A 24938-nucleotide genomic window follows, 5' to 3' on the forward strand; every position below is an offset into this window, starting at 1 on the left:
ATATATAAAAAAATTTCCATCATTTTGACATATGTACATACGTGCTTTAAGTTTTTTATTATTTATTTACCACAAGTACAGGTCAGGAATTATCTTTAAAAAAAAATTTTTTTTTACTGTTTCACTTCATTACTGCGGTATATGTGCTCCATGTGAGTGATGAAGGTGCTTATGTAGGTGGATTCCAACTTACGGTGAAAATCGTGTTACGTCGTGCCGTAGGACCGGATCTCCGACATAACCCAGGGACCTACCGTATAATAAAAGCATAGTATGCAAATTGTTTCCTCGACCGGGAGTTCATTCTGGAGTTTGACCAAAGGGTGGGGCTGGCCACGGAAGAGAGGGAGGCCCTGTCCACCAACGGCTGCAGCTGGCAATCACTAGGGACCCTACCAGTGCACGCATTTCACACACCGGGCCTCTAGTATGATAAATACAGATTTTCAATAAAGATAAATAAGTGGGCAAATATAAAAGCCAATGTTACCAGGTGTACTGGTTAATGTAGATTTTGTAATCAAAGAAAACACGATAATTTCAAGAGAAACATCAGAAGTGCTTTATTCAAAGTAATGTCCATCATTAGCTACACATTTTCCCCATCTTTCAGGTAATTTGTGGATACCGTCCCAATAGAATTTTCCTTGTTTTGAGGCAAACCATTCATAGACCCAATTTTCCACTTCTTCGTATGTTTTGAAGTGCTGCTCAGAAAGTGCGTGTGCCATCGATTGGAACAAGTGGTAATCTGAGGGAGCAGGGTCTGGTGAATACGGCAGGTGGGCTAATTTAACTTCCCAGGCAAGATCTTTTAACGTGTCTTTAACTGGTTTTGAAGTGTGTGATGGTGCATCATCATGAAGCAAAATTACCTTTCCATGTCTTCTGGGCCATTCTGGTCGTTTTACGATCAAAGCATGGTTCATATTGATTGTTTGTTGTCAGTAGCCATCAGTATTAATGGTTTCACCTGGTTTTAGAAACTCATAATACACCACACCTTCCTGATCCTACCAAACACAGAGCATTGTCTTCTTTCCTAAGCGATTTGGCCTTGCAGTCGACGTTGATGGTTGACCTGAATCAACCCATGATTTTGTGCATTTGGGATTCTCAGAATAAATCCACTTTTCATCGCCAGTCACAATTGGATGCAAAAAAGACTTTCTTTCGTGCTGTTGAAGCAACATTTTACTGATGAATTTTTGGTTTTCCGTTTGTCTTTCGTTCAGTTAATGTGGCACCCATTTTCCTTCCTTTAAAATCTTTTCCATTGCTTGTAAACTATTGGAAATTGTTTGTTGAGCAACATTTAATCTTTCTGCAAGTTGTTTTTGAGTTTGACACGCACCTTCACCCAATAATGCTTGTAATTGTTGGTCTTCAAACTTTTTTGGTTGACCTGGACATTCTTTGTCTTTCACATCGAAATCATCACTTTTAAAGCGTTTAAACCAGCGTTCACAAATACCTTGAGATGGAGCATGTTCACCATAAGCTTCCCAAAGTATATGTTAACTTTCAGCAGCACTTTTCTTCACAATAAAGTAGTGAATTAAAACTTCCCACAAATGCTCTTTTTGGCACAAAATTCAACATTTTTAAGCATAAAAATATCTATGATGTTAACACCTTCAGAAAATTCGGTATATGAAGCTTTGAAGCTTGCTGTCAATACAAAATAGCATACATATCAAATCGCATATATATATCAACATGTGTAACTACATCTATTGAAAAAATCCATATTATTAATCAGTACAGCTGGTATTGTAATTTTAATTTATAACTGTCCTTATTTCCTACAGAATTTAAAAAATAATAAATGAATAATAATTACAAATATGTTATTCATCGGGCATATATAGTCCAAAGATATAATTTGTGATAACATAAAGGGATGGAAGATGAGCTGTATAGGAGCATAGTTTTTGTGTTCTGTTGAAATTAAGTTGGTATCAATTTAAGCTAAATTGTTATAAATTTAGAGGTAAATGTCATCCCTTTGGTGACCATAAAGAAAACATATAAAACATAGGAAAGGAAATATGAGGGAAATCAGAACAATTCACTACAAAACAAAATCAGCTAAACACAAAAGAAGGTAGTAATGGAAAAAATGAACGATAAAGATATAAGGCATATAGAAACAGTAAAATGGCAGAAGTCTTTTTTAATCAGTACTTTCATTAACTATAAATGGATTAAATTATTTAATCATGAAGCAGACTGGCAGAATGAATTAAGATAAATATCCAGCTCTATAAAAAAACAATCCCATTTACTGTTGCACCAAAAAAAATTAAGATACCTAGGAATAAACTTAACTGAAGAGATAAAAGACCTGTACTCGGAAAATTATAGGACATTGAAAAAAAAGATAGAGGAAGACAAACAAATGGAAGAATATACCATGTTCATGGATTAGTAGAATTAACATCATTAAAATGTCCATACTACCCAAAGCAATTTATATATTTAATGCAATCCCCATTAAGATACCAATGGCATAATTCACAGACCCAGAATAAACTCTCCAAAAATTCATCTGGAATAAAAAAAGACCCCAAATAGCAAAAGCAATCCTGAGAACAAAGTTGTAGGGATCACAATACCAGATACCAAGCTCTATTACAAAGCCATTGTTCTGAAATCTGCCTGGTACTGGCACAGGAACAGACATAGACCAATGGGACAGAACAGAGAACCCAGAAATCAACCCAAGCTATTATGCTCAATTAATATTTGGAGGCAAGAGCTTACAATGGAGTCAAGACAGTCTCTTCACTAAATGGTGCTGGGAAATTTGGTCAGATATGCAAAAAAATGAAACTAGATCACCAACTTACACCATACACAAAAATAAACTCAAAATGGTTAAAGGATGAACCATAAGATAGGAAAACATAAAAATCTTAGAAGAATCCATAGGCAGCAAAACATCAGACATATGTTGTAGCAATATCTTTACCCATACAGCTCCTAGGGCAGTGGAAACTAAGGAGAAAATAAACAGATGAGACTACATCAAAATAAAAAGCTTATGCACAGCAGAAGAAACCATCAGTAAACAACAAGAAAGCCCACTGCATAGGAGAACATATTTGCCAATGTTACCTCCAATAAGAGTTTATTCTCTAAAATTTACAGGGAACTCATACAACTTAACAAAAAGAAGATGAAATATCCAGTCAAAAAATAGGCAAAGGACTTAAGTAGAATTTTTTGAAAGAGGACATAGAGAAGGCCGAGAGACATAAGAAAATATGCTCAAAGTCACTAATCATCCGAGAGATGCAAATTAAAATTAAAACAACAACGAGGTACCATCTTACACCTGTCAGAATGGCTATCATCTACAAACGACAAGTGCTGGCGAGGATGTGGAGAAAAAGGAACCCTCTTGCACTGCTGGTGGGAATGCAAACTGGTGCAGCTACTGTAGAAAACAGTATGGAGAGTCCTCAAAAAGTTAAAAATAGAACTCCCATTTGACCCAGTAATCTCATTGCTGGGAATATATCCCAAGAAACAAGAAACACCAATCAGAAAGGACATATGCACCCCTATGTTCACAGCAGCACAATTTACAATAACTAAGATTTGGAAACAGCCTAAATGTCCATCAGTAGATGAGTGGATTAAGAAACTGTGGTACATCTACACAATGGAATACTATGCTGCTATAAAAAAGAAGGAACTTTTACTATTTGCAACAGCACAGATGGGCCTGGAGAGCATTTTGCTAAGCGAAATAAGCCAGTCGGAGAAAGATAAATATCACATGATCTCACGCATATGTGGGATATAATGAACAACATATACTGATGAACATACACCCAGAGACAAAGAAACAATGAACAGACTGTCCAACCTCAGAGAGGAGGCTTGACTAACTCAAATCAACTAGGCCTACCACACATATGTAGAATAGTTTACCCAACAACAACAGGATATACATTCTTGTCAAGTGCACATGAAACTTTCTCCAGGACAGACCGTAAGTTAAGGCATATAACATGTCTCAGTAAATTTTCATACAAAGTATTTATTTTTGCCCCAATGAATGAAGCTAGAAATCAGTAACAGAAGGAAAACTGGGAAATTTACATTATGTGGAAATTAACACATCTTAACCATTGACAAATGAGAAATCACAAGTGAAATTTAAAAGCACTTAAACGAATGAAAATAAAAACACAACATCCCAAAACTTGTAAGAAAAAACAAAGGCCGTGCTCAACAGAAATATATAGCTGTGAATACCTACATTCAGAAAGATCTCAATAACTTAATTTAATAATGGAAAACTAGAAAAAGAGAAAACTAATCCCAAAGCTAGCAGAAGGAAATATAGAACAGAGAAAAAACTGGAGAATAGAACAAGAGAGAATCAGTGAAGTTAAAAGTTGGTTTTTTGAAAAGGTCAACAAAATTGACAAACCTTTAGCTAGACCAGTGATGGCGAACCTTTTGAGCTCGGCGTGTCAGCATTTTGAAAAACCCTAACTTAACTCTGGTGCGTGTCACATACAGAAATTTTTTGATATTTGCAACCATAGTAAAACAAAGACTTATATTTTTGATATTTATTTTATATATTTAAATGCCATTTAACAAAAATCAACCAAAAAATGAGTTCGGGTGTCACCTCTGACACGCGTGTCATAGGTTTGCCATCACTGAGCTAGACTAAGAAACAAAGAACAAAGACACAAATAACTAAAATCAGAAATGAAAATGGAGCCATTCCTATTGACCTGACAGAAATAAAAAGGATTATAAGAGAATAATATGAGCAGTTTTATACCAACAAATTAAGTAACCGAAATGAAATGGACAAATTTCTAAGACCACATAAATTACATAAACTGGCTCAAAAAGAATTAGAAATTTTCAATGGACCTTTAACAAGTTAAGAGATTGAATCAGTAATCTAAAACCTGCATACAAAGAAAAGGCCAGGACCAGAGGCTTCATTGGTGAATTTTACAAACATTAAAAGAAAAACAAACACCAATCCTTCTCAAACTTACAAAATAACAGAAGAGTTGGGAAACTTTATATGATTCCAGCATTACCCTAATACCAAAGCCACATAGAGATACTACAAAAAAATAAAATTACAGGTCAATATCACAAAATGTAGATGCAAAAATTCTCCACAAAATACTGTCAAGCTAAATCCAACAGCATATTAAAAAGATTATGTTCCTTGACTAAGTGGGATTTATCCAAGCAGTGTGAAGATGGTTTAACATAAGACAATTTATCAGAATGATACATCACATTAATAGAATGGCAAGTGGCACATGAAATGATGCTCAACATTATTAGTCACTAGAGGCCCAATGCACAGAATTTGTACATGGGGCTTGGCTCTCGCAGCTGCAGCAGCTGCCTGAGCCCTTGCAGCCCTGGCTTTGTCCGGAAGGTCATTCAGCTGTCTGGTCTAATTAGCATATTACACTTTTATTATTATAGATAAGGGAAATGCAATGAGGTCAGGTACTACGCATCACTAAAATGGTAATAATTTTAAAAAATGAAAAATAGGTATTGGTGAGGATGTAGAGAAATTGGAACTCTTGTATATTGCTGGTAGGAATGTAAAATAATGCCACCCCTGTGAAAAACAATTTGATGGTTCTTCAAAAAGCTAAATATAGAATTGCCATATGACCCAGCAAACTACTACAAAAAATTTAAAAACAGGAATTCAGGTACTTGTACACCCATATTCATTGCAGCATTTTTCACAGTTGCCAAAAGGTAGAAACAACTCAAGTATGCATCAACAGATGGATAAACAAAATGTGGTATATGTTTACAATAGAATATAGTTTAGCCATAAAAAGAATGAAGTTCTGCTGCGTAATACAATACAACATGGATGAACTTCGAAAACATAATACTAAGTGAAATAAGTAAAACACAAAAGGACAAATATTGTATAATTTTACATATAGTATAATATACAACATAGGCAAATTCATAGAAAGATTGGAGATTACTAGGGACTGAGGGAAGGAGGGAATGGGAAGTAATTTAATTGTTACAGAGTCTCTGGAATGGTGAAAATGTTTTGGAAGCAGTGATGGTTGCACAATATTGTGACTGTACTTAGTACTGCTGAATTATTCACTTAAAATTATTAAAATGGCAAGACTTATTTTATGTATGTATGATGTATATACACACGTTATCAGAAGTTAGAAATTTAAAAATAAATAAATTTTGTTATTTAACAAAACACTAATATGATAGAGACACACGGGGCACCTGTATTTTCTCCTAAAGGTAGAGTTTACTGATCACAATAAATCTTGTAAATCACGAGTTGGATTGCTGAATCCCTTGTTATTTTAAACTAGTGGCTTGGTGCACGAACTCGTGCACATTGAAAGGAAATTAATTAGAAGAAATATTTTAATATCGCTATTCATCCTTTCTCTATAATAGAAGTTTCAACCAAATTCACGATCAACAATGAAAGATCGAAATACACGCATGTGATTGGCGCCAGTGAGATCTTTATATGTATGGCACATGCTTGAATCAACTTATCCTTTTATATATAGAGAATGAACTTGCTTAACTAGACCTGCTTTCTGATTTAGCTAAACTTTTTCCAGCCCAGTGAAGCACCCCAACTTCTCTTTCAGGTAATTGTCAGCAACACAGCAGTAAATATCAACACGAAGCAGATTGTTATTGTAGATCACACAGGGAGAACAAAGTGTAAAATATTTAACTGCAGCAGTGTTTGACTATATATTGCACAGTGAGAAAACCTGAAGTCATTTTCAAGGTCCACCTTTTCTTCTTTTCAGTCAGGTCAAGTTCCTAAGCTCTCTAAATCTCCGTTTTCCAGCTAATGAAAAGAAAATAGGATTCCATTGAGTCTCCTATCTACCTACTCCAGGACTTTTGTGAGGATCAAATGAGATGAGGCACAGGAAAATGCTTCACAGACATTTGGTTAACGTGTAAATTGTTTGCACCTGGCTATAAAGCAAATCGTGTTCCTGGGCTGAAGAAACTCCAAGGAGGCTAGTCGCTAGGGAGAGGAAGCCAGATGTTGCTACATGACATCATTACCCGGCGCCCACAGCCACCATTTCTGGGCTGGGCTGGACTGTGGGTTGCATTTTGCAGCATGGGTTCTCATTAGCATTGGCTGTGATTTGGTGGGGTGTCACTCTGGGGTGGTTTCGGGGCCTGTGTCCCACTTGGGGGAAGCCAAGTATTGCTTTGTGGGCACCAGGTCTGCAGTGCCGTTTATTGATAAATGGCCTGTTGCTAGGGAAAGGAAGCCAGGTGTTGCTACGTACGTCATTACCTGGCACCCATAGCCACTATTTCCAGGCTAGGCTAGGCTGTGGGCCGCATTTGCACCATGGGGTTTAAGTCTCCATGACTTGAAGTAGGAGGACACAGTGTAGGTTGAATACACATTATTTTTTTATAATAAAATTATAGAAATTTATTTTTTATTTTTAAGACATGAATAACATTTTATAAAGTTATTTTAAGGAATAGGTAATTGGAGATTGTTTCTATTTAGAACAGTAAAGAGGTAAGAACAGAGTTAAAGGCATATGACCACTGATTTTCTGTTTTTGTAAGCATATAAATTACCTTGCTCTTCTGATTCTAGTTTCTTCTCTTGCAAACTTCCTGATAGAATAAAGTCTAAAGTTTATTTTTCTAAGGAAAATTTAGTTCTAATTGATTGATATGCTCTTGTGCATGTACTCTGATGTTTTTAGTAAATTTAGACCATATTCTGCAAAATGATATCATTTATTATAAGATGCTTTCTACATTAATCAGATACTATTAGTAAATAATTTTATTGGAAACACATCATTCAGTGGAAATGTTTATAATTTTGGGGACAAGATAAGTATGATTAAAAAGAACACTATTATTTAACATTCAACTAGAGGTACTAAGTGGTGCAGTTAGAAAAGTGGTGGATCTATATTTATATTTGTGTTTATATTAAAATGTCTCTTAAAGGATGTACAAATAGCAGTGACTATCTGTTTAGGAGGGTGGGGGGAGAAGACTGAATGTATAGGGATCAGGAGTGGGAGAGGAACTCTTCGTTGTATATCTTTTATGCTTTTTGATATTTGTGCCAAATTAATATTTCCTATTAAAATGAAATAAAATAGCCTTTGGCCAGGTAGCTCAGTTGGTTGGAGCATTGTTCCTACACCACAAAGTTGTGGGTTCAATCCCCAGTAAGGGTGTGTACAGGAAGCAGGCAACCAATTGATGTTTCTCTCTCACATTAATCTCTCTCTCTCTCTCTCTCCACCGCCCCCCCCAAAAATCAATAAACATATCCTTGCATGAGGATTAAAAAATTAAATAAAATAATTTAAGTTTTAATTAGACTATATCACCTTTGTTTTTATGTCTAAGTATTGTGCCATTGAACAGATAGTTTCAACAGTTGTACATTGGTCTTTAAAATTCAATGCAAATTCACATAATAGCATGTTTTTGTTTTCAGGTTAGTGTCCCGAAAATGAAACATAAGCCAACCAGACAACAGAAGAAAGTGGCAAAAGGCTATTCATCTCCAGAACCTGATATCCAAGACTCATCTGGAAGTGAAGGTAAAACTATTTATTGCAGACTATTCACTATAGGAATCTAATTTTTTAAAAAAGATATTACTATACTATGTTTGATAGATGAAAATTTTTTATGTTAATTTAAGAAGATATGTAAAAGTTTTGGTGGGGGCAGGAATGGTGTGCCAAAAAAATGTTTTTAATCCCTATTTTATATTATAGATAAATTTTAAGACCAGGCCACAGGTAAACGCATGGGGTATGGAAAAAGGGGGAAGCATGCAAATCAAGAACCACACTGTAGTGTTGCTCTTATGCCTGGTTAAGCTTCTGAAAAATTGTTGATGGCTTCCTAGATTCAATTCAGGAAGCATTTTTGAGCTTTGAGCTTAGCTCCATGCTTTAAAAAGTTTTTCATTCTCTAAATAAATTGTCATAGTTATAGAAGTCAAGTAAATATATAGCTATACTAAAATTATAGGCTAAATTAACTAGTGTGCCATTCTTGTTCAAATCAGATGTGTAAACTGTGTTGAACTACACAGAGTTATAATCAAGAAAGGATTAAAGTAATGTATGAGACACTATGAGAACAGGTTTTTTTGTTTTTTGAGTTTTTTTAATATATATATTTTTATTGATTTTAGAGAGAAAAGGAGAGGGAGAGAGAGAGAAACATCAATGATGAGAGAGAATCACTGATTGGCTGCCTCGTGCACGCCCCCTACTGGGGATCGAGCCTGCAACCCAGGAATGTGCCCTTGGCCGGAATCGAACCTGGGACCCTTCAGTCCACAGGCCGATGCTCTATCCATTGAGCCAAACCAGCTAGGGCAAGAACAGGTTTTTTAAAGGCATAGTCTTTAAGCTCGCACTAAACTGGGGAGCTCATTTTTATAGAGGTAACACTTGAGGTGAATAAATGATAAATATCAGGAAAGTAGTAGAAGAAAAATAGTTACGAGTTGAAAGGTAGGTGAATTCAGTTTGGGGAAATGTTCTTAGAGGAACTCTGATGAATTTATAATGAATTATAATACAAGCTTGAGAAATGCAGGTAGGGAACAAGCTACTGGAATAACGAGGAATAGACTGAATAAAGGTTTAAAAGCAGGAATTGCATGGTACCCATGTGCTAGAGGGAGTGTTTGATACACTGTTGTTCCCATTTTAGAGAACAGGAAACTAAGATACAGGTTAATCTGCCCAAGGACATATAGCATCCCATAAGACAATATGTATGTTATATAAGCAGATATTTTGGCTCCTTAATTTACTCTCTTCTCTTATCCCTCCACTATATTACCTATAATGTATCAGCTGTCATTTATTGAGTACTTAAAGTGTACCAAACTGGATGTTAAACACACATTACTACTATGAAATTTGGGTGATAATTATACCTATTTTACAAATGAGAAAGCTGAGACCTGGAGAGAGGTTAAGATCTAACAAAAATGGAAAGGAAGGAATAGATACATTCGGGGAATTAGAAAAAAAACAAAACACCAGTACAGTTTGCTGGTTGATAATAAAAGTGTATAGAAGTATCAAAACCAATTGAAAAAGTTTAAAGTTTGGGTGGCTAGAGGAATAAAGATATAACATTAACAACTAATATAAAATTGAAAAAGGGGCTCAAAAAGCTGAATTCCTCAGATGAAGGCAAATGGGCAAAGAGATAGAAGAGAGTAATACCTTCCCAAGTTAATATATGTATTTATTGAGCTATTTTTGTCTGTTTTAATTAGTTAAAAAATAAAACTGATACCATCCAAAACTACTACTTTGTGGTTACTTTAAGTATATCTGTAGTGTTCTAGTTTTGGAATGATATGATTAAAACTTCAAAAATGCAGAGTATTTGTATTATTATGTTAATCTCTAAACCATAAAAATGGTGCCTGGGAAAATTTTTATTATATGAGAATCATTAAGCTACAATGTAGATTGTTTATAATTAAATATGTTCACTATTTTCACCATGTTTATTCTAAATATCCTTTTAGCTCAACCAGTAAAACCAAGTACAAGAAGAAAGAAAGGAATAGACTTGGTAGACATTCAGAATTCCATTGAATCCATAAAACAAGCACAGGAAGAAATTAAAAGGTAATACATGCTAACTATTGAGTCCAGAGGAGTAGTTAAGAATCCTGTTACATAGGAAATCATAGGCCAATATTTTGCAAATCATTTACATTTTTAATATCATTACTAAACTAAAATAGAGCCTTGGCTTCTGTCACCTAATGACTGAAATGCATGAAAATCTTTCAGCACTACAATATTGGGGGAGATGTTGAGATTGCTTTTTCTCATCTCTGAGCGTGAAATTGGAATCTCTTGATCTTACTGCTGTAGCATACTAAGAATGCAGCTGACCTGGATGTGGAAGTGGGTGATTTCTGAGAAAGGCCATTAAGAAAGGCTTCTGCAGTCTCCTTCGTTCATGGCTAATATTTAATTGCAATGCACCAGTTGAAATATTGAAATACTTTCACATGTGGATAAAGAACCACTACCCTGAGACTTTCATGTGCCCCACTTGCAGTCCCAGACCTTTTCCCCACACACCTCCCAGATCCAGCAACTAAAAGTCATTAACACCTACACATGTTCCTTGGAGGGAAAAGGAACTTACACTGCTCCTTGCTAAAGCTAGCATGAGTTCAGATCAGTTGTCTCCCATTGCTGTATCAGATGTTAAATTTTTTTAATACTAGCCAACCTGCTTTTGTCTATTCAGTACTTAGCACTAGATGTTCTGGAAGATTTCTTTCAAAGATATTTTCTCTTTTCATAGTGATCTTATAACTCATATTTAGTTGCTATTTTCATCCACAGCCTCATCTCCTGCCATTCCCCTACCACGTGGTCGGCAAACTGCGGCTCACGAGCCACATGCGGCTCTTTGGCCCCTTGAGTGTGGCTCTTCCACAAAATACCACGTGCGGGCGCGCATATACAGTGCGAGTGAAACTTCGTGGCCCATGCGCAGAAGTCGGTATTTTGTGGAAGAGCTACACTCAAGGGGCCAAAGAGCCGCATATGGCTCGCGAGCTGTAGTTTGCCAAGCCACAGTCTGCCGACCACTGCCCTACACCAAGCATGTCAAACTCAAAGGCTAACACAGGCCAAATAAACAAGGTTTAAGTTAACGTGGGCTGCAAAAAAATAAAAGCTTCAATTTTTATCGAAGCGTAGGTTTATTTTGATAGAGACATGCTGAATACAAGGGCTGAAATAAATGAGTAATTGTTAGCATAAAATAATAGGACATTTTAATAAAAATTAATATTTTTTCTTGAACTTTAATTTACCAGACACTGAATAACTGTACAAATTAATAAGCATGACACAAATAAACCTATTTTTCTTGTTCTCTGAAAGCGAAATATTTCCTCCTTACACACACCGAACAAGTCAGTCCAAGACTAAATACGTGGCCATTGGCTGCTAAAATATTCGCTGCTGGTATTAGTGGAGAGAAATGGTGTGCCTGTGCATAAGGCGAGTAAGGGAAATGAATGCAACACAATTATAGTGATCAGTCATTAGTGAACATTGTAGTTCATTTTTAATAATTATGTGTAACAGGATATTGTAAAAATTAAGTTACGAAATTTTTATTAAAACGTTTCTTACATACCGTTATATTGGCTGGGCCGCAAAAACGTTCGTTGTGGGCCGTGAGTTTGACATGCTTGCACTACACCTATCCCATGCTTCAGTCCTATGAATCTCCTCACATCTTCAGACTATACTCTTCTCTCGCATCTTTGGATTTTTGCCCACACTGAACCCACTTCTTAGATGGCCCTTCCTCCCACCCTGCCCATCAAAAAATCCCTGTTTATCCTTCAGAATATAACTCAAATGCCATCCTTTTTGTAACATGTCTCATCACTTACCTTCCCCTGTAGGGTTATTAATGCCTCCACTCAGATTGTTTAGCTCTCTGTACATATTCCTTTGGAGCATGACTCTATCAAAATAGACCTACGCTTCAATAAAAATTGAAGCTTTTGTGTGTCTGTTTATCCCTGCTGGACCATGAGCTCCTCTAGAGCAGGGAGCCTGTTTTCTGCATCTTGATATCATTGACCCTACCATAATGTGCTCACATTTTCTAATTTAATTATATTTATAAATTGAGTCTACTTCTTTGTTCTGCCTCCTTTTCTTTCTCTGTAGTGGTAAGACACTTTAATAGAAGAAGTCAGAAAAAGAAACGGTCTTCACTAATCAGCTCTTTTTAGCCAAAAGCAGTTAGGGTGGCATGAGGATATTTTAAACTCACTTCATAATTAAATTGACATTTTATTTTTATTTGCATATGAAATGTCCATAGAGCATTCTCTAAGTTATGAATGTCATGAAATCTGTTGCATTATTTTTTTCTGGGTAATTTAGGATTTTTCTTCTATTTCACCTCTGTCTTCCGAAAGTAAAGATAAAGAACCTTAGTGGGCCAACTAAGACACAAAATTTTTGTTTTAAAGCCACTGTAATAACAGAGAAGGTGATATGTTTCTACATCATCAAACTAATAATTATGTTTGATGCACAGCATTAAGTAATATATTTGGTACAATGTGGAATTTAGATTTAGATAAGACCTAATAATAGCTCCACATAGCTCCTTCTTCAGGCAGCAGTGATTGAGATAGTTACTCTTGTTACTGTAATTAAGTGCTCTGTGGCCATATATGAAATTATGAGTTCTGTGCTAACATTTTTCACAAATAATTTAAAAATTTACTGTTGCTTATTTTTGTAGAAATATTACGGCTCTTCGAAATCATTTAGTTTCAAGCGCACCTACCACGGATTATTTTTTGCAACAAAAAGACTACTTCATCATTTTCCTCCTGATTTTGCTTCAAGTTGTAATAAACTTCATGTTTAAATAGTTCTTTACAGTAAACTATTCAATGAACTGGAATGATCAGATTCGGCCTGGGATCAATGTTCAAGTTGGTTCAGTTTTATTAAAACATCACTATATTTCTGAAACAAAACCTTAGAGATAAATGCAGAGGTGTTGATCTTTCATACCGTTTATCTTTAACCTGAAACAAGAGCTATTCTGTTTGGTTATTAAAGTGAGCTATGTGTTACGTGCCAGAACATTTCTAGTTTTTGTGAGAATGTGTCTACATGTGAGTATAATAAATCCACATGTATACACAACTGTGTCTTATGTATACCTGATAGTCTTTGTATTCTATAGTATGTTCTGAGATATAGCACTAATGGTCATAACAAAAATGTTATCAATATTATAAATATGTGTATTAACTCTTTTCTTCATAACAGGCACAAACTTTTATCAGTAAGGAATTACAAAATAGGAAATGATGGGATAATAAACATATTATAAATAGTTCAATACACTCTAGTGTTTAAAAAAATCATTTCCCAAAATAAAAATAAATAAATAAAAAATCATTTCCCAAGCACCTAGGTCAATAGTCTTCTTAGATAAAGCAAGAAAAAGTGGTCAAAATTGATATATTGAGATACACAAGGTGGCAACTTGCTTTTTTTAAAGTTTACACAAGATTATCTTTTTTTGCCCCCTCGAATTTAATATTTATAAGGTACAAATGTACACAGGTGTATATCAATATAAAAAAAGATATACAGCTACTTGGATCTGTTGATTATATCTTTCTTACATCTATATAATACTACCTTAAGCACTTGCTGATAAAAGTGTGGTCAAAATTGGTTGCTGTCCTTTTTTCTTATTTTTGTTTTTTTAATTCAATCTGATAACACAGTCCAAATTCTAGAGATGTGTATATGGCAGCGATTTTCAGCCTTTTTCATCTTATGGCACCCATTAACTAATTACTAAAATTCTGCAGCACACCAAAAAATAAATATTTTGCTGATCTGACAAAAAATAGATATAATTTTGATTCATTTACACTGGACAGCTGTTGTATTGGCTGTTGTCATTTTTTATTTGACAATCTAAGGAAAAAAAGATCAGTGCCCTTGACCAAATAGTCAGATATTGCATGTTTTAAAAATTCTTGCAGAAAAATAAATTCTGTGGCACACCAGTGTGCCTGCCACAGCACACCGGTTGAAAATTGTAATTATAAGGCATACGAAATGCTGAAAATTCATGTTTTTTTCATTATGAAGAACTTATTTTAGCTTTCATTTAGACTGCAGTGTGCTCAGTGAATAAATAGGAGAAATTATAACCAACATTTTATTTTAAAAGCCGAATAAAAGATGCTTTGTATGGTGGCATTTATATGTACAATAAAATTAGTTTCTTTAAAATGTGCAATAAGTAGAGCATCAAGTTCTGAAGTTTAATTTTTTATTCTCCTTGGTTCCTAGTAACTTCATTATGTTACAAAACCATAATTCTTCAAGATTCCTTTTGTTCAGGCTCAAACTTTTCCTACTTTTCTTTTCAGGTTAATATTTTTACTTTATGTTTTTTACATAAATGTAGTCCTCAAAAGCCATTTTTACAAATGTAAATTAAGCGTCGGAACGTGTTCTAAGATATATCTTAGAAACCTGAAAATATCAGTTTTGAAAATAAAGGCAGAATAATTGCTCTGGCTACATTTGCCTTTGACTAAGAAGAGAGTGTTAGACACTAGTAAAATTACAATCAGCTGTTTATTGCCATGATAAATATAAAATCAAAGAATGGTTGCTAAATTATGAAAATTGAAAATGATAAAGGAGCCTACTTTCCCCCTCCCCCTAACCATTATAGCTATCTTAAATATTCTAAAGTTTTATGAAGAGCCATTTCCTGTGTATTTTTGGCAAAACAATGTATTCCATATGTGCATGTGAAACATAGTTTAAATTGATTAAAACATAAATAAGATGTACCTATACCTAGTATAAGTATAGGTATAATGTGAGTACACTAGAACAAGTGGGGGATTTTTGCTGGTATTTCATTCTTGTCGATACAATTTTTGTATTCTCTGTTACCAATGTTATGCTCAACTGCCTATTCACTGATATATATTTTGTAAATATTGTACAATTTGATCTTTTTTATGGTTTAAATTAGTATTAATTTATATTACATATAACTTAATTGGCTGATCACAAAGTCATTTCATCATTAAACCCTGAAAACTTAACATTTTTGTTGGTAACCCCCTTTTGGGGTTTTAGTCTTAGCTGCTTGTGGGTTATTTACATTTGGTCTAAATAGTGTTTATTTGTATAGGTATCTTCTAAGACTGGAAACATATTTATTTACTTTATTATTTTCCTTTAGGGTAGATGTTATGGGTTCTGATTACCCAACGAGTCAAAAACTATTTCATGAGAAAGCAGGGTTACTTATGACTGTTCCGTATACACTAAAAGCATATATCTAATCCAAAGGTCTTCTTATGCTTTTAGTTGTATGAGTTCCTTTCTGCAAACAGAACACAAAACTCAGGAATTGGTGGCTTAGTTTTAGATCAGTGCTTATACCAGGTTTAGTATGTGAATCTTTTAAAACACAAAATTAACTTTGTAGTTAGCCATATATGTTATTGACTTTGAATGTTCTCTACCTGGAATTACTCTTCCTTCACACATGGATTCATAAAAATTGTGATTTACAGTTCTCAGTTGTCTGAGAACTTTATAATGATTTCTAGGATTTAAGATCTTATATCCTGTTTATTTTCATTTGATCAAAAATTTTATTTTTTCACATGAAAATTAAGGTAATAATTGACATGTGCATTTCTATTTTGGTTGTTAAGTGTATTATACTTTCAGTTATTCACCATTTAATGAGGGGTAACTGGCCCAGGAAAAGACAATAAACAGGGCATGTGAAATAAGTAAGTTTCAGCAATAGATATTTACTATATTTCATGTCAGTACTTTTTGTATCATTTATAAAGTGTAAACTTTGTCACCATTCCATTGAAAAAGTTGGCCTTGTAAAATACAACCCTCATGTAGTAGTATTCACGCTTTTGTGCCTTTAAGAAAATACTTTTACTCATTTTGTGTTACAGAACTATATAATATGATTCAAAGTGTTTATAGGCTTACGTGTCATAAAGGGTCATTTCTCTTTGTCACCTTATTTCCTTTTATATAGCTAAGTATATTTCAATGGTAATGCTGTACTTTTATAAGGGTTTGTCTATTTACCTATTTCAAATATATTCACTCTCAGACATCATTGAAGTAGACTTGTGAGATTATTCTGAGTATTGTAAACAGTGCCTTTCTGATGGAATTCACACTGTTTTGGGTGTCAACTTGTGCCATAAATACACAAAATTCTGTGAAAGGCAGTTTTAACTTTTTGAAGAATATCTTAGTCAAATATTTAAGAAAATAAATGTATAAAATTCCATTTTCCTAGTGTTTAGCATTTCTAGTGAGCAGTGAATATATTTTTGGGGTTTGTTTGACATAAGTTGATAATGACATTGCTGTTGAGCCATATATGATGCTCTAGATTATTTTGAATTATGCTAAATGTACAGAACTAAAATATTAAAATTAGCACTTATACCAAATTCTCCAATTTGAACCGATGGTGGGGGGGACCCCACACAAATCACTAAGTTTACATTTCAACGTCTGATTACATGGAAAAAGAGATTCTTTAAAAATATATAATCTGCCGCTATTATGTAATTTGGTTTCATTTTGTTTACCTATAGTGTGAATTTAGTATATTTAATTTACTTTTTGTTACTCTTAATATAGCTTGATTTGTTACAGTTTTTATTTGAAGACAGACTATTAAAATTGTATAGGACCAGTATCTCCGTAATATGATTCACATAGTTAGAAGAGCCACAAGAACCCTATGACAAAATGAATGTGAATATACTTTCTAAAAAATTTAGAAAATTTTATTTCTGCATTTATCATGTAAAATTATTTTAGTATTATAATATTGAAATTTATTTAAAGAAAAATGCCACAAGACATTTGAACTGATGAGCCACAGAATGTCAGTTGAAAATTTTTTCACTTTTTAGCATGCTAAATATACATCTAAGTTAAATATTCTGGTTGATGGCCACTTATAAATTCACACTACCACTGGTCAGTTTGTATAACAGAATAAAAGTATGTTATCTGCAGTGTAAGTACAGCACACTGTCAAATTCTTTTCCTTGAGGTGCATCGTAAATGTACAGATAGTCATAGGCTACTGTTTTGTAATGTATTACATTTCTAATCTATTATTCCTAACCTATTATGTGTGCAGAGACAAAGAATTGAATTTTTCTAATGATCTGTAAAATTATGCTAACTTCTACAAGTAGGCATTCTAAATAAAATTTTAAAAAAGCAAATTGTGATCAAATGACTTTGAATATAACACATTAAATTACTAGTCCTAATTTTTTAATTAAAAATTTTAATGGGTGTAGTTGTGAAGGATGGTGCAGAGTTTGGAAGGGGTTTAACAGAATCCCTAATGCTTGCTTTATTTGGTACTTTATATTCATTTCTCTTTGAGTACTCATAATAACCTTAAGGTAAGTGGAAGTTAACCCGATTTTATAGAGGAAGACTCTGAGGCTCAGAGAAGTTAAATGATTCCAAAGCTTCATAGAGTAAGGGTGATGATAACAAGCACAAGTTTGGATCCAAGTCTAACTGCAGCGTCCATGCTTTTTCACTGCACTTAAAGAGAACTCTGCACCACTTTTAAGTGTTTGGAATAATCCTCTGCTCTAATCTTTATTGAGTAATGTAACCCCTTTGTGATGGGTAGAACCAGAAAAAAAACAACACAACTTACTATTAAAGAAGCATACACACAAAACCCATATGAAAAAGGTTTTCCCTCTTAAATCACTTTTATGTCTATAATGATATCAGATAAGTTCCAAGAAATGACTCTTCTCTGGTTTTCCTCATCCTCTTGCCCTCCCCTTCTCGCTCTCTCCTCAGGGTCCAGTGGCTTCTGGCTAATAGTCAGTTGGTTCTGTCTTGTTAATTGGGGGAAGAGAGGGAAGGGCTTGTAGCTTTTGGAACACAGGAGTAAGGGGCAAGGAAAACAGCCCCTCACTGTTCGACCGCAATGAAAAAAATCTACAAGATGCTTTTCTTACTAATAATTGGCCACACTCTGGGATGTCCTGTGTTATGCTATTACCCTAATCGATTCTTCTGCACCTTACAGAATATCCCTTTCTTGTAGAGGTAGTAAGCCCATACAGGTGACATGTCACAGCAACTTGGTGGGTGAGCTCTTAGGTACAGACTGTTGAGTGCCTAGAATATGCTGGCACCATGCAAAAAGGCACTCTGAAAACACTGTCACCCTCCTCAAAACCTTGAGATTTTTCATATACATCCTATTCTCTCCATTTGTGTAAATCTGAGAGATTTGGGAGGCAGAAATACTTGCTGGCAGATAAATGGGAGAGCAAATCCCAGATCTAAACCTTAAGCCCATGCTCTTGACCACTTCATCTTTGAGTGTCTTAATACGTAAAACAGTATGTTCCTCTGCCTAACACTATGTTTTCCTTTCCTGCCGCTGGACTGTACCCAGTAATGTTCGAGCACTGTGTGTGTAAAGCATCCCACTGACCACTAACCAGTGCGGCCGAGTATTCACGTCACCTCTGCTCACGTTCAACAAAATTACGGTGGCGGGCATGTCAGTGATGCCCGAGTCCAGGACGTGCGGGAAGGAGCCCTGCGCAGAGCAGAGAGCCTGCAGCTGTGACCCTGCCCAGCCCCGCCCTCTATCCTGCAACCCCAAATCGCTTTCGTGAACGGAAGGAGAGCGCTGGCGGATGTGGGTCCAGGGGAGAGGTTCTGCTGCGAAACCACGAGGAGCTCGGAACGAGCCGAGCCGGCCCCGCGTGTCCGCCCCCTCCCTCCCAGGGGCTCCACTGCCGCGCCGACGGCGGGAACCGGGGAGGGGGGTTCACCCACCCAGCGCCCTGGGGGAGGGGAAAGGATCGCGGGTTCGGGGCTGGGCAGCCCCGGGAAGGCCACATGCTTCCTGATCATCGCGGGCTACTGGACCGCCGCGCAGCCCGTCTGATGAGTGGGCGCAGGGGCCGTCCCCTCGCCCCGCTTTCCGGCGTCCTCCCCGCCCTTTCCGCTTCCTGCCGCGCCGCGCCCCGCCCCCTCCAGGCTGCCCGGGGCGTCTGCCAACAGCCCGAGCATGACCCGCAGGGCTATGGCTGCCGAAGGGCCGGTGCAGGCGGCGTTACAGGTCGCGCAGGCGCTGGAAACCATCCTGAGCGGCTGCGTGGGGCCCGAGGGCCGGCAGGTCCTGTGCACCAAGCCCACCGGCGAGGTGCTGCTCAGCCGGGACGGAGGACGCCTCCTGGCGGCGCTTCACCTAGAGCATCCCCTGGCCAGGTACCCGCGCCCCCGTCCGCCCGGAGCGCCCTCTGAGCGGTCGCCCAGGCCGCCCGCAGGCGCTCCGTGCCCCTGCGGCTGTGCTGCTGGGAAAAGCTGCCTTTGGGTGAGGCCGTGTGTGCGCCGGGCTGGAGCGCTGCCCCCGCGAACACCGCGCTGACACCAGATCCCACCAGCTCCTAATGTTTGTCACTCCCGCCGCAGCCGACCCCAGGCGCTCGGACTCCCAGTAACTTGGAGAAGGAAAAACTAAACCTAAGGGCATAGCAGAGGGACAGCATCCTCATTTTATGCCGACAGCTGTGAAAACGTGGTTTCAATTTGGTCTAGATGTAGGAAGGCAGCCACTGAAAATCTGAGTTGCTTTATTTCTTTTTTTTGTGCAGGGTGATGGTGGCGTGCGTTTCCAGCCATCTAAGAAAAACAGGAGACGGTGCTAAGACATTCATTATCTTTCTTTGCCATTTGCTCAGAGGACTTCACGCAGCCACAGACAAAGAAAAAGATTCTTTGATTTCCAAACATAGTCACACTCACGGAAGGCATTGGAAAACTTGTTGTCGGTGGAAATTTATTTCCCAAGCTCTTCTAAGGTTTCAGACACAAGTATTAGACCGTGTTGTGGACCAGTGTTTGAGTAGACACTTTCTGTCCATCTTTTCTTCCTCCACTAAAGGGAGGAGGCTGTGTAGGAGCTCTTTCCAGTTGCTCTTAGAAGCATACTTTGGTGGAAGAGTGGGAAGAAATAATCACAGCTTTATTTCACAGTTGATGTGCGACTACTTTTTCCAGTGTATGGCTTGTGAAAGTGGGTGTGAAGAGGTATCTGAGTTAGTGGATGACTGTTTCGTAGAGCTGAACATTGGTGTCACTGGCCTTCCTGTTTCAGATTCCAGGATCCTGGCTGGGCTTGTGCTTCACAGAGACTTTTCTGTGTACTGTCCAGCAGATGGTGACATAAGAATAGCGTTCGTAACGGAAACCATTCAGCCTCTCTTTTCAACCTCTGGATCAGAGTTCATTCTAAATTCAGAGGCACAGTTTCAGACCTCTCAGTTTTGGATTATGGAAAGGACAAAAGCAATCATGAAAAGCTTACAGAGTCAAAATGTAAAATTGCTCCTGTCTAGTGTGAAACAACCAGACTTAGTTATTTATTATGCAGGGTTGAATGGCATATCAGTGGTGGAATGTTTATCATCGGAAGAAATTTCTCTTATTCAGAGGATCATTGGTCTTTCTCCCTTTGTACTACCACAAGCCTCTTCGCAGTATGAAATCTCCAGCGCTGCTTTGGTGAAATTTTGTAAGCCCCTTATCCTTAGATCCAAAAGGTATGTTCATCTTGGCTTGATTAGCACATGTTCATTTATACCACACTGTATGGTTCTTTGTGCACCGGTGCAGGGTCTTGTTGAACAGCATGAGGGTGCTTTACATGGAGCGTTTAAAATGCTTCGGCAGTTATTTAAAGACCTTGATCTGAGTTACACGACACAAACCAGTGGCCAAAATTATACATCAAGTCCTCTTATTTATAAGAATAGAGAAAGTAATCCGTTACCAGAAATTGTTAGTGGCTCAATACAAAGGCCACCTCAGGGCACAGTTGAAAAGAACGAAGGTCAACTGGCAAAAACTCACACATATTTAAAAGTACATTCAAATTTGGTAGTTCCAAGTGTAGGATCAGAAACATGTATTTCTTGTTCAACACCAAAAGTGATACCAGCAGATACACACCAGACAGATGAAACACGGAGATGTTTATCTGCGAACAAAACCAGGATAATTGTTGACTGTGATTCGTTTATTGAGAGTGATCCTACTACTGAGTCGACAGCAGAAAACACTAGAATAGAAGGTTCTTATGAAAATTTATCGATCACGAAAATGGCTGGAAAGGGAAGTATGTTACCAGTGAGATGTAAGCCACCGGAGATGGGTGCTTCCCGGAGCTACTCTTTCTCATCTATACCAGCAGGTTGTGTTTTGCCAGTGGGTGGTAATTTTGAGATCTTGTTACATTACTACCTTCTCAACTATGTCAAAAAATGCCAGCAATCTGAAGCAGCCATGCTTGGTACGATAATAGCTAATGCACTTTTAGGCATTCCCAGAATCCTGTATAAATCTAGGAAAGGAAATCGGAGCTTTCCACAAGTATATGTGAGAGCTCTCCATGCGCTGCCAACCAACCAACCCATGGGAAGCAGTCAGACAGGTTTGGAATCAGTATCTGGTAAATACCAGTTACTAACTTCTGTTCTTCACTGTTTGGCAAAAATTTTAACCATTGATTTGGTAATCAGTATTAAGAGACAGCCTCAGGAAATTTATGATCAAGAGTCAGAAGAAGAGCTATGAAGTTGGAAAGTCTTTATTAAACAACAGTTATAATCCAACTCAAGCCATAAAGCAAAACAGGCATATGACTATTAATTCTCAAGTCAGTTCAGTCTAGGTAGGAAAACAGCATAATTTAAAAAGTCTTTCGAGGAAGTGCACTAAGAGGCCAGCAGACATTCAGACACAAATATTAGATTGTTGTGGAACAAGTCTGAGGATAAAGCCTCCTGGCTGAGGGAAGCTAAGACCTGACTAAGTGTGTTCCTCCCCACCAACAGACACCTCTCAATGTCCCTGTGTTTCAGCTCTGTGTCAGTCTGTGTGTTTAGGGGAGGGATTTTCATTAGAGCGCCTTTTCACTCTCCATCTCTGTTCCCTCGCCTGTCTGTATTTAGTTAATAGAATCATTTAACCTCAGATTTGGATGAGGTCTTCAAATGCCATCCTATTTTAATTGTTTACAATATATTATTTACTTCATTTAAAATAATTACTCATGAGTACAAAATCTCTATTCCTTTCTCAAAAAACATAAATCAAATTGGTTTGTACTTTCATATGGTCCCTTGTCTATTTCCATTGCATTGGAAAGCCTGGAGAGTGTCTGACCCTCCATACGCCATTGAAGATATGCTGCTCAGAATAGGACTTTGTGCACTGTGAACTTATTTCCATTTTTGTAGTTAAAAGTTAATTCCAGAAAGGACATGAATTCATACTTTAACTTTTTCCTGGCCCCTAAGAGCTTGTAAAAATAATTAATGGTTTTGCTGGTTTTTTCTTGTACTTGGTGGATGGCCAGACTTTACTAGTAGCAAATAATTTAAGAATTACTTATTGCCCATGTGAATTTTAAATGTTTTTATTTTATTTGAAAGGTTTATAAATACAAGTAATGTGCATCTACCCTTGAATAAGACAGTGTCTTCTACTTTTAGTTCTCTGTAACACCCACGACAATGCTGTTTATACCAAGTACTCAGAAGTGTTTGTTGAATAAAATTGTTATCTTTAATCTGTTCTCCTAAGTACATATTTCCAATGTAGTAATTCAACAAATTCTTGATGAGGCTTACAATATGCCGGTGCTGAATAGCCCCCGGCAAACAAATACTGTAGATATGGTTCCTGCCTTCACTCACCTTTCCTCAACGGTGAATGGGTAGATAGTGACACTATTTGGGTTGGGATTAAATTTAGGAAAACTGACTTTTAAAAATTTAATTACAGTTAAACTTGAAAAAGTGGAGACTAATAATGTATTTAGAAATTATACTCCAACATCTTATAATGCAATATCTCATAGTCTTTTACAATAAACATAAATCCTATCTTATAATAGACAAACATGGTAATTAACCATAACTTCACTACGCCTCACATCGGCTAATCAGCTTGATATGCAAATTAACCGCCAACCAAGATGGCTTCCGGCAGCCACGCAGCTGAAGTGAGCAGGAGGCTTGCTTGTTCCAGTGATGGAGGAAGCCAAGGTTCCCCGCCTGCCATGGCCCGGCTCTGAGCTCCGAAAGCAACAAAGTTTCAATTATAGAAGCTAAACAAACCCCAGATACCTGCTTTCAGCCAGCCGTGGCCACAGAGCTGGAGCCGGCTCCTAGCTCCAGTGACGGCAACAAAGTTTCAATTATAGAAGGTAAGTAAATCCCAGAATAAACAAAAAAAGGAGAGGCTGGGAGCTTCAGTCACTGGCCAGCCTGAAAACGGCCCTCAGTCCCTCACCCAGACTGGCCAGGCACCCCAGTGGGGACCCCCACCCTAAAGGTGGTGTGGCCAGCCTGAAAACAGCCATCAGCCCCTCATCCAGGCTGGCCAGGCATGCAAGCGGGACCCCCACCATGATCCGGGACATCCCTCAGGGCAAACCAGCCGGCCCCCACTCGTGCACCAGGCCTCTATAATATAGTAAAAGGGTAATATGCAAACTGACCCTAACAGCAGAAAGACTGGGAATGACTGGTCACTATGACACACACTGACCACCAGGGGGCAGACGCTCAATGTAGGTGCTGCCCCCTGGTGGTCAGTGCGCTCCCACATGGGAGAGCTCTGCTCAGCCACAAGCTAGGCTGATGGCTGCCAGTACAGCAATGGTGGTGGGAGCCTCTCCTGCCTCCTCAGGAGCGCTAAGGATGTCCAACTGCAGCTTAGGTCTGCTCCCCGCTGTCAAGTGGACATCCCCCAAGGGCTGCCGGGCTGCCAGAGGGATGTCTGATTGCCAGCTTAGGCTCAATCCCCCGGGGAGCAGGCCTAAGCCAGCAGTTGGTCATCCCCCGAGGGGGTCCCAGACTGCGAGAGGGCACAGGCCGGGCTGTGGGACCCCTCCCCCGAGTGCACAAATTTTTGTGCACCGGGCCTCTAGTCCTATATAATAAAGAGGTAATATGCAAATTGACCATCACACCCTCGCAAAATATGGCTGCCCCCATGTGATCACAAGATGGCCAGCAGGGGAGGGCAGTTGGCAACCAGGACGGCAGAGGAGGGTAGTTGGGGGTGACTGGGCTGGCAGGGGAGGGCGGTTGGGGGTGACTGGGCCGGCAGGGGAGCAGTTAGGCATCGTTAGGAGGTGATCAGGCTGGCAGGCAGAAGTGGTTAGGGGCTGATCAGGCAGGC

The 24938-nt window shown here is 37.8% G+C and overlaps 2 protein-coding genes across 3 annotated transcripts in view; both read left to right on the forward strand.

Moving 5' to 3' along the window:
* Window positions 1-14647, forward strand: part of OSBPL8 (oxysterol binding protein like 8) — a 171498-nt gene extending 156851 nt beyond the window's left edge. For both annotated transcript variants that reach the window (XM_081083382.1, XM_081083381.1), the window contains 3 exons: window positions 8531-8636; window positions 10604-10706; window positions 13378-14647. In XM_081083382.1, the coding sequence (XP_080939508.1) occupies window positions 8531-8636; window positions 10604-10706; window positions 13378-13510 (342 nt within the window). In that variant the 3' untranslated portion in view covers window positions 13511-14647. The remainder of the gene's footprint in view (window positions 1-8530; window positions 8637-10603; window positions 10707-13377) is intronic.
* A 5123-nt stretch (window positions 14648-19770) lies between these two features.
* BBS10 (Bardet-Biedl syndrome 10) lies at window positions 19771-23965 on the forward strand (the record flags this gene model as incomplete). The annotated part of the gene is made up of 2 exons (XM_081084301.1): window positions 19771-19955; window positions 20342-23965. 2 exons carry the CDS (start codon window positions 19771-19773, stop codon window positions 22320-22322), a joined length of 2166 nt encoding a protein of 721 aa, XP_080940427.1. The 3' UTR covers window positions 22323-23965.
* Between the last annotated feature and the right edge of the window lie 973 nt (window positions 23966-24938).

The sequence above is a fragment of the Myotis nattereri genome (assembly GCF_964212035.1).
Source record: "Myotis nattereri genome assembly, chromosome: 2".
Lineage (NCBI taxonomy): Eukaryota > Metazoa > Chordata > Mammalia > Chiroptera > Vespertilionidae > Myotis > Myotis nattereri.